The 13812-nt window shown below is 43.0% G+C and overlaps 2 protein-coding genes across 5 annotated transcripts in view; both read left to right on the top strand.

Annotated features, from left to right (window-relative positions):
• Positions 1-5742, top strand: part of RFWD3 (ring finger and WD repeat domain 3) — a 38697-nt gene extending 32955 nt beyond the window's left edge. For all 4 annotated transcript variants that reach the window (XM_033127557.1, XM_033127555.1, XM_033127556.1 and 1 more), the window contains exons 12-13: positions 623-834; positions 3358-5742. In XM_033127557.1, the coding sequence (XP_032983448.1) occupies positions 623-834; positions 3358-3501 (356 nt within the window). In that variant the 3' untranslated portion in view covers positions 3502-5742. The remainder of the gene's footprint in view (positions 1-622; positions 835-3357) is intronic.
• Positions 5743-12641: 6899 nt separating this feature from the next.
• Positions 12642-13812, top strand: part of GLG1 (golgi glycoprotein 1) — a 105991-nt gene continuing 104820 nt past the window's right edge. The window contains exon 1 of the mRNA XM_033127553.1: positions 12642-13141. Coding sequence (XP_032983444.1) covers positions 12677-13141 — 465 coding nt within the window. The 5' untranslated portion in view covers positions 12642-12676. The remainder of the gene's footprint in view (positions 13142-13812) is intronic.

Here is a 13812-nt window from a genome sequence, read left to right as displayed (position 1 = left end):
GTAGATGTCATCCTTTTGAGTTTTATTTGAGCTGAAAAGTTGCCTCAGCAGACTCTTCTGAGAACCTTTTGGTTCTTAGTCATCTCACAGGTCCTTTCTCTCCAAGGCTGTGATTTTGCTGTGACTTGTGTAGAAAACTTGGGGGTCCCATTTTGTTCTCTAGCTCTTGTTTGCCTCCAGCAGAACCGAAGGTACATGTTTCCCTTCTATAATAGCATGCTTTCACTTTATAAAAATGTACAATTCCAAGGGCTCTAATGGAGTCCTCAACTGGGGGAAAGAAAGAAAAAAAAAAATTGGTGGTCAGAACTCTTCAGAAAGATAAAAACCCAAGCAGAAGTATGACAGTATACAGTGATTTTACTAAAAAGGTGAACATTCTCAGAATTGTTTCCATCATAGGCAAAACCTATTATAGATAACTTACTTTATCCTAGCCTAAGGTTCTGAATTTCATTTGTGCTATATTATTTTGTTCTTGTTATAAGTTTGCTTTGTAGCTATTGATGGTTTGATAAATTGTGGCTTTTCCACTCAACTAGGTTGTAAGTGTCTGAGGTTCAGATACTTGGTTAATTTCTTTGGACCATCCCATGGAGCAACACATTTCTTTGTCCCATAGATAAAAATCACAACACCTTACGAAGTGTGCTGATGGAGATGTCCTACAAGCTAGATGACGCTGGAGAGCCCATCTGCTCCTGCCATCCTGTACAGACATTCCTTGGGGGACCCACTTGCAAACTACTGACCAAAAATGCCATTTTCCAAAACCCAGAGAATGATGGCAGCATCCTGGTGTGCACTGGGGATGAAGCATCAAATTCGGCCATGGTGAGCTTACTATATTTTATACAGAAGTGTATAAAGCAAAAAGCCAAAGTTCTGCTCCATGATTACTCATATCTGCATATGTGTCTGTATTTATACCGTGTTTCCCCAAAAATAAGACCGGGTCTTATATTAATTTTTGCTCCAAAAGACACATTAGGGCTTATGTTTAGGGGATGTCCTCCTGAAAAATCATGCTAGGGCTTGTTTTTCGATTAGATCTTATTTTCCAGGGAAACATGGTAGTTGCTTAGTTTATTTATTTATTTTAATTTTTTTCTATTGGGGAACAGGGTGTTTTTCTAGGACCCATCAGCTCCAAGTCAAGCCACTGTTTTCAGTCTAGTTATGGAGGGAGCAGCTCACCGGTCCATGTGGGAATCGAACCGGGCGGCCTTGGTGTTGTGAGCACTGCTCTCTAACCAACTGAGCCAACCATCTGCCCTGCTTAGTTTATTTTTTATATGAGACACACTTTATGTTCTGCTTTGTGGTTTGCTCTTTTCCCACTTAATCTCCTATTTTTGGATATATTTTCATTTCATTGTCTGTAGATTTACCTCATTCTTTTTACATAGGCTAAAGTGTTCTATGGGCCATACTTTAAACCTTACAAAAAAAAAAGACGGGACGGCCAGGTGGCTCAGGTGGTTGGAATACTGTGCTGGTTTGATTCCCACATGGACCAGGACCAGTGGACTGTGTCCTCCACAACTAGACTGAGCACAACGGCTTGACTCGGAGTTGAGTCGGGTAGGGGATAAAGAAAAAAAAGAAGAAGACACTGCTGGAAATCCTGTAAAATAATTGATTAAGGCATCAACTTCATCACTTCAGGGGAAACCAACAGATGAAAAGTGAGGAATTTCATAGTGGAGGGGTCAGCCTGTCACCAATTGAACACATAGATTAACCTTAGCATCACTATAAGTGGGCTAACCAGAGATAATTTGCCTCTTTTTTAAAAAGATTTTTATTAAAATACAGCTAACGTACAATATTATGTTAGTACCAGGTGTACACCATAGTTACTCAACATTTAATCTATTAGGTTGGTTCAAAAGTAATTGTGGTTTTTGCAATTTTTTTTTTTTAACCTCTTAAACTGCAATTACTTTTGCACCAACCTAATATATACCTAATGAAGTAATCACCTGGGGTGGCTGGTTAGCTCAGTTGGTTAAAGCATGGTGCTGATAACACCACGGTTGCTGGTTCAATCCCCCACATGGGCCTCTGTGAGCTGCGCCCTCCTTAAAAAAAATAAAAAAGAAGCAGTAGTAGTAATCACCATATGTGCAGCTGCCATCTGATACTGTATGCTATGCTATCATAATATTGTTATTGTTTATATTCCCTATGCTGTACATTACATCCCCATGATTTACTTGTTTTATACCTGGAAATTTGAACCTCTTATTCCCCTTCACCTTTTTTTCCACAGTTTTAAAATTTTTCAATTACACTTAGAATTTGCCTCTTGATGTAAGGCAATATGAAGCACACAGCACCTTCGATGAGATGATCTTGAACCAGAATCCAAGCCTTAGAGCACGATGTCCAATATAGTCACACTAGCCACATGAGCACTTGTAATGTGTTTAGTGTGAATAAAGAACTTAATTTAAAATTTTTTCTTTATATATTAATAGCCTTATGTGGCTAGTGGCCACCATATTGGGTAGCACCACCCTAGAGTCTAGTGCTAACTTTCATTTACTGGAATTCAGTGGCTAGAGGAACAAATTAAATAATAGCACAGAAAGCAAACATAAATCTAGGTTGTGGACATCCTATAGAACTAACCCAGCTTCTGCAACAAGTCAGTGGCAGAAGAAAAAAAATGGGGAGGTTGGATCCTGATTCAAACAAACCAAATGTAAAATAATAGTATCAGAAAATCTTGATTATGTACTAGGTATTAGATAATACTATGAAATTGTTCATTTGGTGGGCATGATTGAGGTGTAAGAAAATGTCTTGTTTTAGAGATGTATACTTAAGTGTGTGTGTATATATATGTGTATATATATACATATATATATATGTGTGTGGGTAAAATGACATGAAGTCAGCAAAAAAATAGAATCAAAGCAGGTGTAGTAAAAGGTTAATAATCTGGGTAATGGGTTACTCATTGTACTATTCTACTTTTTAATACTTTTTTTTTCATAATAAAAGTTTTTAGGAAAGAAAAGAAAGCACCCGTTAGGAGATAGGTTCCATGAGGGCAGGGGCAGGGACTTATCATATTGGCGCTTCTGCCCTAGAAGACTGTCCAGCATATAAAGGATGAATGCTAGGCTTGGTTTGCAGATCTACTCACAGGTAAATGAATTGCTGATTATAGTAGGTGAGGCCATACCTGGATGATGGCAGATGTGCAACCTTGTGGGGGTTAGGAGGAGCAGTCTGCTTTGCTCCTCGGGTGGTGCTCTCTACATTTCTTTCAAAGTTGATGAGAAAGAAAGCAAGTCCCCCAGCTGAATGAAATGATTTCTTACCTTTTGTCTTTGTCTTCTTTAGGTGTGGGATGCTGGCACTGGCTCGTTGCTACAGGATCTGCGTACTGATCAGCCTGTCCTGGACATCTGCCCATTTGAGGTGAACCATAGCAACTGCTTGGCGACCTTAACAGAGAAGATGGTCCACATCTATAGGTGGGAGTGACCCTCGTCTTGGAACTTATCAGGCATGCTGCTGGTTAATGTTACATGTCGTTTGCTAGCACCCAGCAGCCTTGAGCAAGATCCCTGCTTAGAACTTTTGGGAACATGGTTCCTTTGGATTAGTATGATTCCAAGAATCCAACTCATTGAAACAGTACAGCTTGTGTATTTGCTGTGCACATGAACCATGTAAGTGACTGGTACTCTGTCTACATTATTCATTTCTTGAGTTAAAAGCGTTCATAAATCTTTGTTGAGAATATGTATTTTCACTGAGACTGTCTGCTGGACTTCAGAGTATCCTCCCAGTAGTCATTTAGGATATGATTGTGCACCAGCCATTTTCTGGGACATGTGACACCCTGCTTGAGTCGCCTTGTCCCTTAGGCTATTTACTTTAGGAATGCTTATGTCCCTGGAGGGACTAACCTTGATGCACCTTGGATACAGCGAGGATGCAGAAGTCTTCAGTTGAACATAAGAGGGCACTATAGAACCTAGGGTAGGATTTGATCTATTTCTGACCTTGTGGGCTGACAACCTTTAGTAACTTGGTCTCATTCCCACAGAAGTATGTGATGAAATATACCTGGTATGCTTTGTGGCACCCACAGTTATGTTCCAGGTGTGCAGTGCTGGGATATTGACAAGCCTGGTGATGGGGGCAGCTGATGGAGGAGCTGTAGACACTTTCCTAATGCTGAGTGCATTATGTTCGTCACATTTGTAGAAGCCCAGGAGAGAGACTAGTTGTTTGAGCAATGGGGAAGACTCCTCTTTTTCCTAGTTAGCCTAGGATCTCAGGAATGGTTTGATGTAGGCCAACGCTTTGAAGACCACTTCTTTTCCCTCTCACTGGGAAAAGAGCGATGTGTTTAAGCTCTTACTTGAGTCTCCCAGTATCATATCAGGAGCATGAGCTAACTAAGAGAGACTTAGAAAAGAGAATCAACTCAGATTGCTGCTGAAAACAAGAAGGGCTTGTCTCTTCCATTCTGAAAGTGTTCCAACTGAATAAAACCAACTCTTCGGAGTGAGGGGCCATTCTTGAGCATGTTTAGAATTCCCATGTAAAACCTTCCGGTGTGAAACTGATGTTTGATACCAAGTTCTTTTTATTTGCCTCCCTTCCTAACCTTTTCTAAAATTATTGTTAATAAAGTGGTTATTCTCAGGAATATAATAGTGGTTGGAGACCTGTGGATTGCAGGGAGATGGCCACCAACTTCCATTCTAACCCTGGATTGTCCAACTTTGGGTGTTACATTTTCCTCCAGTAGAGGGCTAAGTTTATATGTGTTTGCTTTACCTAAGGTTACTCTGCTAAATAGGTGTCCATAATGAAACACATGCTTCAAGGTGTGAGTGGTCAGTATACAGTTCTTGGGAGCAGGAAAGCTAAGAGTGTGATTTTCTTAAATAATTATTGTAGAAATGTTATTTTTATTTTAAAACACTTATGACCTATCAGCTGCTGAGCTGTTTCTAGCATTTCTCACCAGCAAGGGGTTATTGCAGATTTACCCAGAGTTCCACGTTCTAGTTGTGCCTTTTAAAGTGTGGCCTCCTTCTATTTAAGGATACCTTACAAAAAGCCATTTTTCAGGGCCTGGGAAAGAGCCCCCTTTTCTCAGAGGAGATACTCCTTTTGATATGACTGTCCAGCCCTAGAGCTTCAGTAGCAGAATGGGATTTGAATTAAAAAGCAGAACTCACCTGGTTTCAGCAGATTGTTAGAGAGAGGGATGCAGGTAGTCAGACCTTGGCTGCCTTTTGTCTTGAGCAGGGTTAGGATTTGACTAGCTTTGAAGTATACACAATGGATGCTGATTGATTCCCCTAAGTGTAGGAACCAAGGGACTTATTACCAGGGAAGTTGGGTGAATCTCACCTCTTGCCAGTCCTGGCATTCCTCTAGTAAATCTGGATGTTTTAGAAACAAATTCATGTGACTGTTTTCTCCAAAGGAAGAAACATTATCCCCAGCCACCCCCACCCTCTCTGCTTGACAAGAGATTGCCTCTGTAGATGCAGACTCTGCCCCACCACATTTCCTTATTCCTGTCTGTAAGGTGGTTTTCCCATTTGATGATTTGGAGTTAAGCAAACTCAAAATATCTCGTCGTGTATGTCTTTGTACCTGCTTTGAAAACTGGGAAGTGGGGTCTCTGCTTGTGTTCTGTGTTTGAATATTTGTGTTTTATATTTTAATGTTAATATGAAAATAAAGAATTTGCCGTGTGTAACAGTTTGTGGTGTCTTTTGTTTCTTTGACTGTCTCTTGGAAGAGGGCTATAATCCCAGCCTGGTAGATTTCTCCATTTCATGCAGTACTAGGTGTGAGTTACACAGGATGGTCTCTGGATCTGGAGTAACCATCTTATTTAAATTGAGGTGGTTGAGGCTTTAGCTGGCAATTCTGTTTTACTGCTACTAATAGGAAGCTGTGTGTTTGCCTCTTAAGAACTCCCCTTCACCGGTCATTTGTCTATTTACTATCAGATCCTACAAACTATATTTCCCAGACTCTCTTTGTCTGTTAGCTTCCAGTTAGTTTCTTTGAATCCGGGAGACTGATAAGGGAGGGTGAGAGAAGAGGAAATGACTTAACCTTTTGTTTTTTTAGTCTTTGGCAGCACTTATGATGGTAACAACGGCGTTGCGTGGGCTCTTGGGTTCCTGCTCAGCACAGTCTGGCACTTGCCTCAGTTTCTTCTGTTTACTTAAGAAATTTCTGTTGCCATAAATCCTGGTGTTCAGGGATGAGACTGGAAAGGCTGAAAATATTTTCCAGCTGAATTCAAATGGAGTATATACTAGATTCCAGTAGGACTGAACCCATAGGTAAAGCTTACTGTTTTCATAGAGCCTAGTGCTCCAACAGAAAATGACGTAAGTCCTGGGGTAGAAACCCCAAATTACTAAGAAACCCAACACCATTGTCTCCTCTTCCACTTTACTTTTTGTTTCCCATCTCAGCGATGGGCTGTAAGTGAAATTCTGAAAATAGATGTTTGTGTCTTTGTCTTTTAATCAGTCAACTTCTATTAACAATCTCTGCTGTTTATCCCTTTAGAGCTTAGAAAGCCCCTTCCCAATATATTTTTAAACAGTACTGTAGAATAAGTATTTATTCTAATTTGTAGGGGGAAAAAGTTAAAGGCCCTACTAAAGGAAAGTGACATTTAGATGGTATTTAATTAAATTTTACATTATCTAGTCTTACCATTTTATACTTTGCATTATTGACAGCTAAGCAGGTGTTGGGAAACCTACGTGAAAGCTCACTTTTACTCTTTGATATCTGTCTCCAGAACAGCCTGGGCGGATTCCCCACAAATTATTTCTTTTGCATTTAAAATGAAAACAAAGTAGACAGTCAGGCACACTATTGTGACTCTTTCCACTCTTCCAAATGCCCTCATTTGTCTTGGGTTTCTGGGTGCTGAGATAGAACACCACTGTCCAGTGAAAGAGTCCATGACACATGGGCTAAGAACTTACCACCTTATCAGAACTTATCACAGAGGTCAACTTGAAGAGGGGAAGAAAGAAGCTGGTGGAGCTGCTCTGATTTGTTCTCAGAGAGTTCCTTGGAAACTATGGAGTAGCTCCTCACCCAACCTGTGTGGAGAAATAAATCTGTGGGGCACAAGGGGTGTCATATAGTGGTCCTGAAAATAGGCCTCTCAGATCTCCAACTGTGGCGAGTGTAATTGACCAACATCCCAGCTGCTGTTTTATGAAATCCATCATTGTGTTCACTCTGAGGCCATACTCCTCAAATCTTGCTCCCAACCAGTGACTGAGCGTGGTAGATGCTAACGCAGGCCCGTTCCTAGGAGGCTTTCATCTTAATAAAAGTCTCTTCTATAACTAAGCCCATCGAGATTGTTTCCCATAGAACCCAGAATAACCCACCAGCAGGCAAATATTGAAGTACATAATGAAACTCAGACAGACTAGGCTGGTTTTCCTAACTACAGTGCTATCCGCAGAGCAGAAAATACGTAGAAGGTGCTCAGAAAATAATTGCTGAACAAATGAATAAAGATAAAAATGACAAGTTGACAAGGGGTACGTTTTCCCAGTGAGGCTTCAAAAAGTTGAGGCTTTTGAGATGTGCATTACAGGATAAAAAATTTTAGGATGTGTTAGAACTTAATGGGTCAATGTCACTTCTATTTGATCTCGAAATCTTGGATACAGCAGAGGTCAGAAAGTTGCCTGAGGAAAGAAAGGAGCCCACCAATGCAGTCCTGCACTAGAGCAGGAGTTACCAAAGACATGGACCAGTATTGGCTTAGTTGTTGGGAAAGGATATTCCTGGATACCGTAATCATAAAACTTGAAAATTGTTTCAGGTGATGCAGCTGCACAGTCAAGTTTGGGAAAGTATTCCTATACCTTTGAAGCTGCTATAATCCTCAAATTGGAAAGATTATAAAAAGTAAGGGGGGGTGGGGAGTGCTCTGCCCAGTCACCTCTTCACCTTCCTTGGTGAAAGAAAGCAACTAGAGTGCTTCAGGGAAGTAGAACCCTTTCAGCCATTCAGCAGTGGGAGGAGTAGGTCGGCCAATTCAGTAAGTCTTTATTGACTGTCCTGTGTGCCCAGCATCCTGCTGAACACTGTGAGGGTAGCTGGAAAGTTGGCATGGTGATTAAATCACATCCCTGCTGAAAAGCCTCCAATGGTTTCTTTCCTATCACACTTAGATTTAAGTAGACTTAAACCTAATGCAATTGTTTTCTATTTATCCCATGTGTTCTTTGTTGCTGTATTTCCATACTTTTTTTTGGATTAATCAAGTGCTTTTTATTCCAGTGTTTTTTCCTTCTATTAGCTTTACACTTACATATTTTTGTAGTATTCTTTTAGTTTACCATAGACTCTAGGGCCTAGAGATTACAATCTGCATCCTTGATTATGTGCTATGGGAATCATAGTTAGAACCATGTTAGAACTTTTGACTGTGTTCCATTTATCTCTTGTACTGTTTTTTTAAAATCTGTTTTCTTTCTGTGCTTCCTTTTGGATATTTTCTTTTGAACTGTTTTCCTTCAATAATTCTGTCCAACACTATAGACTGAATGTTTGTGTACTCCAAAAATCCATACATCAAAATCCTAACCCCTAATGTTATGGTGTTTGATGGTGGGGCCTTTGGGAGGGGATCAGGTCATGAGGATGGAGCCCTTATGAATGGCGTTAGTGCCCTTATAAAAGACCCCAAAGAGTTCTCTGGTACCCTTCCACCATGTCAGGTTACAAGAAGAAGATGGGCTGCCTATAAATCAGGAAGTGGGCTCAGACACTGAATCTGCTGGCACCTTGACGTTGGACTTCCCCGCCTCCAGAACTGTGAGAAATTTCTATTATTTATAAGCCACCCAGTCCATAGTATTGTTATAGCAGCCTGAACATCAATCTGCTGTTAAAAGTCATCTAATGAATTTTAATTCAGTTGTAGAATGTCTATTTGATTATTTGCATAGAATCCAATTCTCTGTTGAAATTTCATTTAATCTATTTTATCTATTTCCTATAACATATTATTAATAGTCACAGTTATAATATTTTAAAGTCCCCATCTGACATGTCTAATACCTGAATCATATGGAGTTTGATTTTGTTGACTTTCTCTTTTTGGTTTTGGTTATTTGGTTCAGTTTTGTGTTTTGTTTTTAGTGTGCCTCATACTTTTGTATTCAATGCTGGACCATACAGATTAAAAATTGTAGAGCCTCTGGATGATGCTATCTTTCTCCAAAAAGTTTTTCTTCTTGTAGACAGAGTACCAGTGTGCCACTTTGACCTCACTGGGGCATATTTTAAGCTTTATTAGGGTTAGCCTATCATAGTTTTGTCCTTCTTCTAGGGCAAGTTCCTTATTCTTAGGATGTTGTCCTTTTTCCTGGAGTTTAGCCTTTATTCCTAGGGTGTAACACTTCCAAGGCCTCTATACCTCATCAGGGTTTAAACTCTAACTTGTTTCCCCAGCACTTATGGGGCTATTGAAATCTCTATTTTTGTTTCAGCTATTGTTTTCTTCTGGATCTGTTGGAATCTCACCCTGTATATGCACAGCTTAGGAGTCAGCCAGTGACTTGAGAGAAATTTGTTCACAGATTTTTGGCTTTCTGTGGTTTCCTCCTCCAGTAGTTTGACCCTTAAGTCCCTGCCACTTTGGGGTGCTGAACTTCTACCTGCGTAGCCCAATAAGATTGTGCTTACTGCACGGGCTCAATTCTTCTGAGCCACAATTTGGACAGAAAAAAAATCTGGGCTGGAGCCCCCCTGCCCCGATACTTACCTTGTTTCATAGATTGTAGCCCCTCCTTTTCTAACTACATTGGTTACTCTCTAATCCTTTCCAAATATGCTTTATGTATCTTATCTAGCTTTTAATAGTTTTATCTTAGTGAAAATGCAAACTCTTAGTCATGGTTAAAATCAGAATCCTCCTCAATTATATGTCTATGTAGGGCCAACAGGCCCTATGATCTGACCCTTGACCAGTTCTCTGACTCCTATTCCCCTCTTATTTCAATTCAGCCATGTTGAATGCTTATTCCCACGTCAGGGTCTTGAACTTGTTAGCCTCTGCTTTTAGAACACTTTTGCTGTGGTCTAAATGTTTTCTGTCCCTTTCCCTCCCCCCAATTCTTATGTTGAAATCCTAATGCCCAATGTTGATGGTATTAGGAGATGGGGCTTTCTGGAGGTGCTTACATCATGAGTGGAGCTTTTATGAACGGATTAGTGTTCTTATAAAAGAGACCCCACAGAACTCCCCAGCCTCCTCCACCATATGAGGAAACAGTGAGAGGTCAACAGTCTGTAACTTGGAAGAGGGCCTTTGCCACAATCCAACCATGCTAGCACCCTGATTTCAGACTTTCAGCCTCTAGAACTGTGAGAAATAAAACCATCCAGTCTGTGGTATTTTGTTACAGCAGCCCTAACAGACTAAGACAACTTCAGATCCAGTTCTTTACATGGTTATCATCTTTATTCTAATTGGTTCGTTTATCACTCAGAGACCCTTTCCTTAGCTGCCTTTATATAAAAGTCTCCCTTCTACCCCAGTCACCGTATATAGCTTTTATTTTCTTCATAGTGCTTATCCTGTCTGAAATTATCTTGCTGGTTTTTTTACTGTCTTATTATTTCCCATATAAGCCAGTTCTTGAGCAATGCCTGTTAAAAAAAAAAAAAATGCTCAACAGATACTTGTTAAATGAATTAGGGAAATGCAGACCGAAAAATTAAGGGTGAAATGAATTCCCAGTTTGTAACAGAGATAGTGTATTTTATTTTGAAGAGTCAGTGAGGCCAGGAGACCCAGGTTAGGTCAACCCTCTTTCCACTGACTTGGGGGTTTGTGCCGTCCGTAAGGCTAGGCTTGCCTGCCACTGCCTGAGCTGGCCAGGCTCCCAGATTTCTCATGGTTTCTTGCTTCTTGGTCACTGTGATTTCAAGATAGGCTCATATACTTCTCCCTATCTCCATAGGCAATCTGTGTCTGGGCATAGGGTTTCCTCAGTGTAGGCTGAGGTAGTCAACTGCTGGCTTCTCTTAGCAGACTGTCAATTTCTAGCCTTGAACTGGCTGGAAATAATCTCCCACTTGTCTCAGTACATGCAGACCCATCACTGAAAAGTAGTGATCCCTAGTGACTTATAAAGAACTTCTGGTGGTGTCTCCAGCCTGTCTGACTGAGACTCACCTATGCCATGTATCTGTTAATGAACATGTACACTTACCTGGTATACTCTGGACTGCCAACGTCGCTGCCCAAGATTGGCAGCATCCGCAGGACCATTTTATGGCAGTAGCAGAGGTGAGTTTTGGTGGAGATGCCACATGCCCTCATTCCCTGAGATAGACCTGGTGTCAGCCACAGTGGGCAGTTTGTATCCCCCAGAATATTCTTAGTCTCTCAGGCTCTAGTTATGTCTGATCTGGTTTTGATTGCCCTTTTATGCGTCAGGACAACCAAAACTGCATTTTTGAACATGTTTGACCAGTTGGTATCACATGCTCCAAGCTGCTGTCATTACCCAACATGCTGGATTGGCAGTATGGGATAAAAAGCACCAGGGCAGTGGGAAGCCTGAGGGATTGTGGTCCCAGGCTGGCAGAGTTCAGCCTGGGCAGATCATCTAACCCTATGGTGCAGAACTGTTACCATCTCTGTGCCATTCCTCGGTTGAATTAGAACCCAACCCAGGCGGGACACATGGCGCAAATGACACAGTGAATGGGAAACCGCTTTGGGAAGATATTCTCTCCTAAGGACATAGAGGGGACACTAGTGTGAGGTAGAACAAGCACTCCCTGCCTAAAGTGCCGCGTACAAGTCAGTAAGAACAGTTCCCCAGTCACAGACTTAACCTGGAGGCCTCAAAGATGTGTTTATTTTCTTTTCCTCTTTTACACATGAGTTTAAGTTCTGGCTTACAATCGGGCTCACATGCAACGGGCTTCTTCACAGTTTATTTATGATGCGGGCTGTAACTCTTCCCTACTGTGGGCCAGGCACTTATTGTAATTTCTAATATTCAGTTATACTTCACATTACAGCTCCTCCTCGTACATTAGAGCTACTCTTCTTAGATGAGAAGAATCAGGCTTGGAGAAGTTCAAGGATTCGCATAGTCTGCCGAAGAGCAGGGGTCTTTTCTTATCCCGGAACCTGTGCTCCTGACCCTGATTCAATGCTGCCTTCTCTGGGTAAGAAAGACTTTTGAAGCAGGTGGAAGGAAGCACGGAGAGATATAAGGAGAGGTTCTTAGATTCCGGAATACACCTACCTGATCGTGTAAAGTTCACTTGTATATCGAACGGGCAATATACTCAACCGGCCATCTTGGTTGTGGCAACCCCAATTCCTTTTTATTTTTCTGTGACGACAATCAAGGGAAGGAGGTAACGCCGCCCTACTCAGGCTTTTTAAGAAGCATCAGCAACTTCCCCGATAAGGAGCGTGGCTTTCCCGCCCGCCGAAGCCCAGGGCGTGGGCTGTTCCGGAGGGTGGCCTCCTCCCCGGCTCTGCTCCCAGCTCGCTAGTCGACACTGGCCCGGGTGGGGCTCGAGTGGGCCCCGCCGGGCCCCGCCCTCTCATTTAAATACGCGGCGCCCGCAGCTGCGTCGAGCTCGCCGCGGACCCAAGATGGCGGCGTGTGGACGTGTACGGAGGATGTTCCGCTTGTCGGCGGCGCTGCAGCTGCTGCTGCTCGCGGCGGCCGGGGCCCAGAAACTCCCGGGCCCGGGCGGCCACAGTCAGGGCCAGGGCCCGGGGGCCAACTTTGTGTCCTTCGTAGGGCAGGCTGGAGGCGGCGGGCCGGTAGGTCAGCAGCTGCTCCAGCTGCCTCAGTCATCTCAGCTCCAGCAGCAGCAGCAGCAGCAGCAGCAACAGCAACAGCAACAGCAGCAGCAGCAGCAACAACCGCCTCAGCAGCCGCAGCCGCCTTTCCCGGCAGGTGGGCCTCCACCCCGGCGAGGCGGAGCGGGGCCCGGCGGGGGCTGGAAACTGGCGGAGGAAGAGTCCTGCAGGGAGGACGTGACCCGTGTGTGTCCCAAGCACACCTGGAGCAACAACCTGGCGGTGCTTGAGTGCCTGCAGGACGTGAGGGAGGTGAGGAGCTGGGACCGGGCCGGGAGGGGCAGGCCTGGTGCGGGCCTGAGGCTGTCGCCGGCCTTGGAAGCCTCTGACGCCGGTCTGCTGCTTCTCTCGCTTTCTCTGTGCTGCACTCTCTCCTTCCCTCCCTACCCGTCTCTCGGCGCATTCCGAGAAGGCGACCCCACCCCCACCCCTCTCTTCCTCTTTAGTGCGGGGGTCTAGGACGCAGACCCTGGCCCCTGGCCGCAATCCGCGAAGGCCCAGAGCGTGTTTATATTTGCTCGGGTCTTTTGTGTGATGCTCTAAGCACAGTGGCTTCTCCCCGAAGACCTGCTTAGGATTTTGCCATCCGTTTTGACTTGGACAATTTGTAGCAACCGTCTTGCAACATGAAAAATGGTTGGCGCACTTAGGCACTTAAAGAATGAACTGCTGTTTATTGGCAGAAGATAATGTTTGTTTAGGTAACTGGGGTTCTGTTCTGATATGTATTGTAGTCTACAACCTAATTTACTGTCTTTACCCCATTCGTTTGTAATTCGCAAATTCCTGTTATCTACCGGGTGCTGAAACTAATGTGTGCTTTCCCCCCTCCCCTTCTCTTCTCATGGTCTTTTTTGTACTGAATCTCGAGTTTAAGCTGTTACTCTCTAAGTGATTTAGAGTCCCGACGCTTGAAAAGTTGG

Source organism: Rhinolophus ferrumequinum, chromosome 15 (genome assembly GCF_004115265.2).
Source record: "Rhinolophus ferrumequinum isolate MPI-CBG mRhiFer1 chromosome 15, mRhiFer1_v1.p, whole genome shotgun sequence".
Classification (NCBI taxonomy): domain Eukaryota; kingdom Metazoa; phylum Chordata; class Mammalia; order Chiroptera; family Rhinolophidae; genus Rhinolophus; species Rhinolophus ferrumequinum.
Note: the sequence above shows the minus strand (reverse complement) of the source record. Positions and strands in the feature narration are given on the sequence as shown.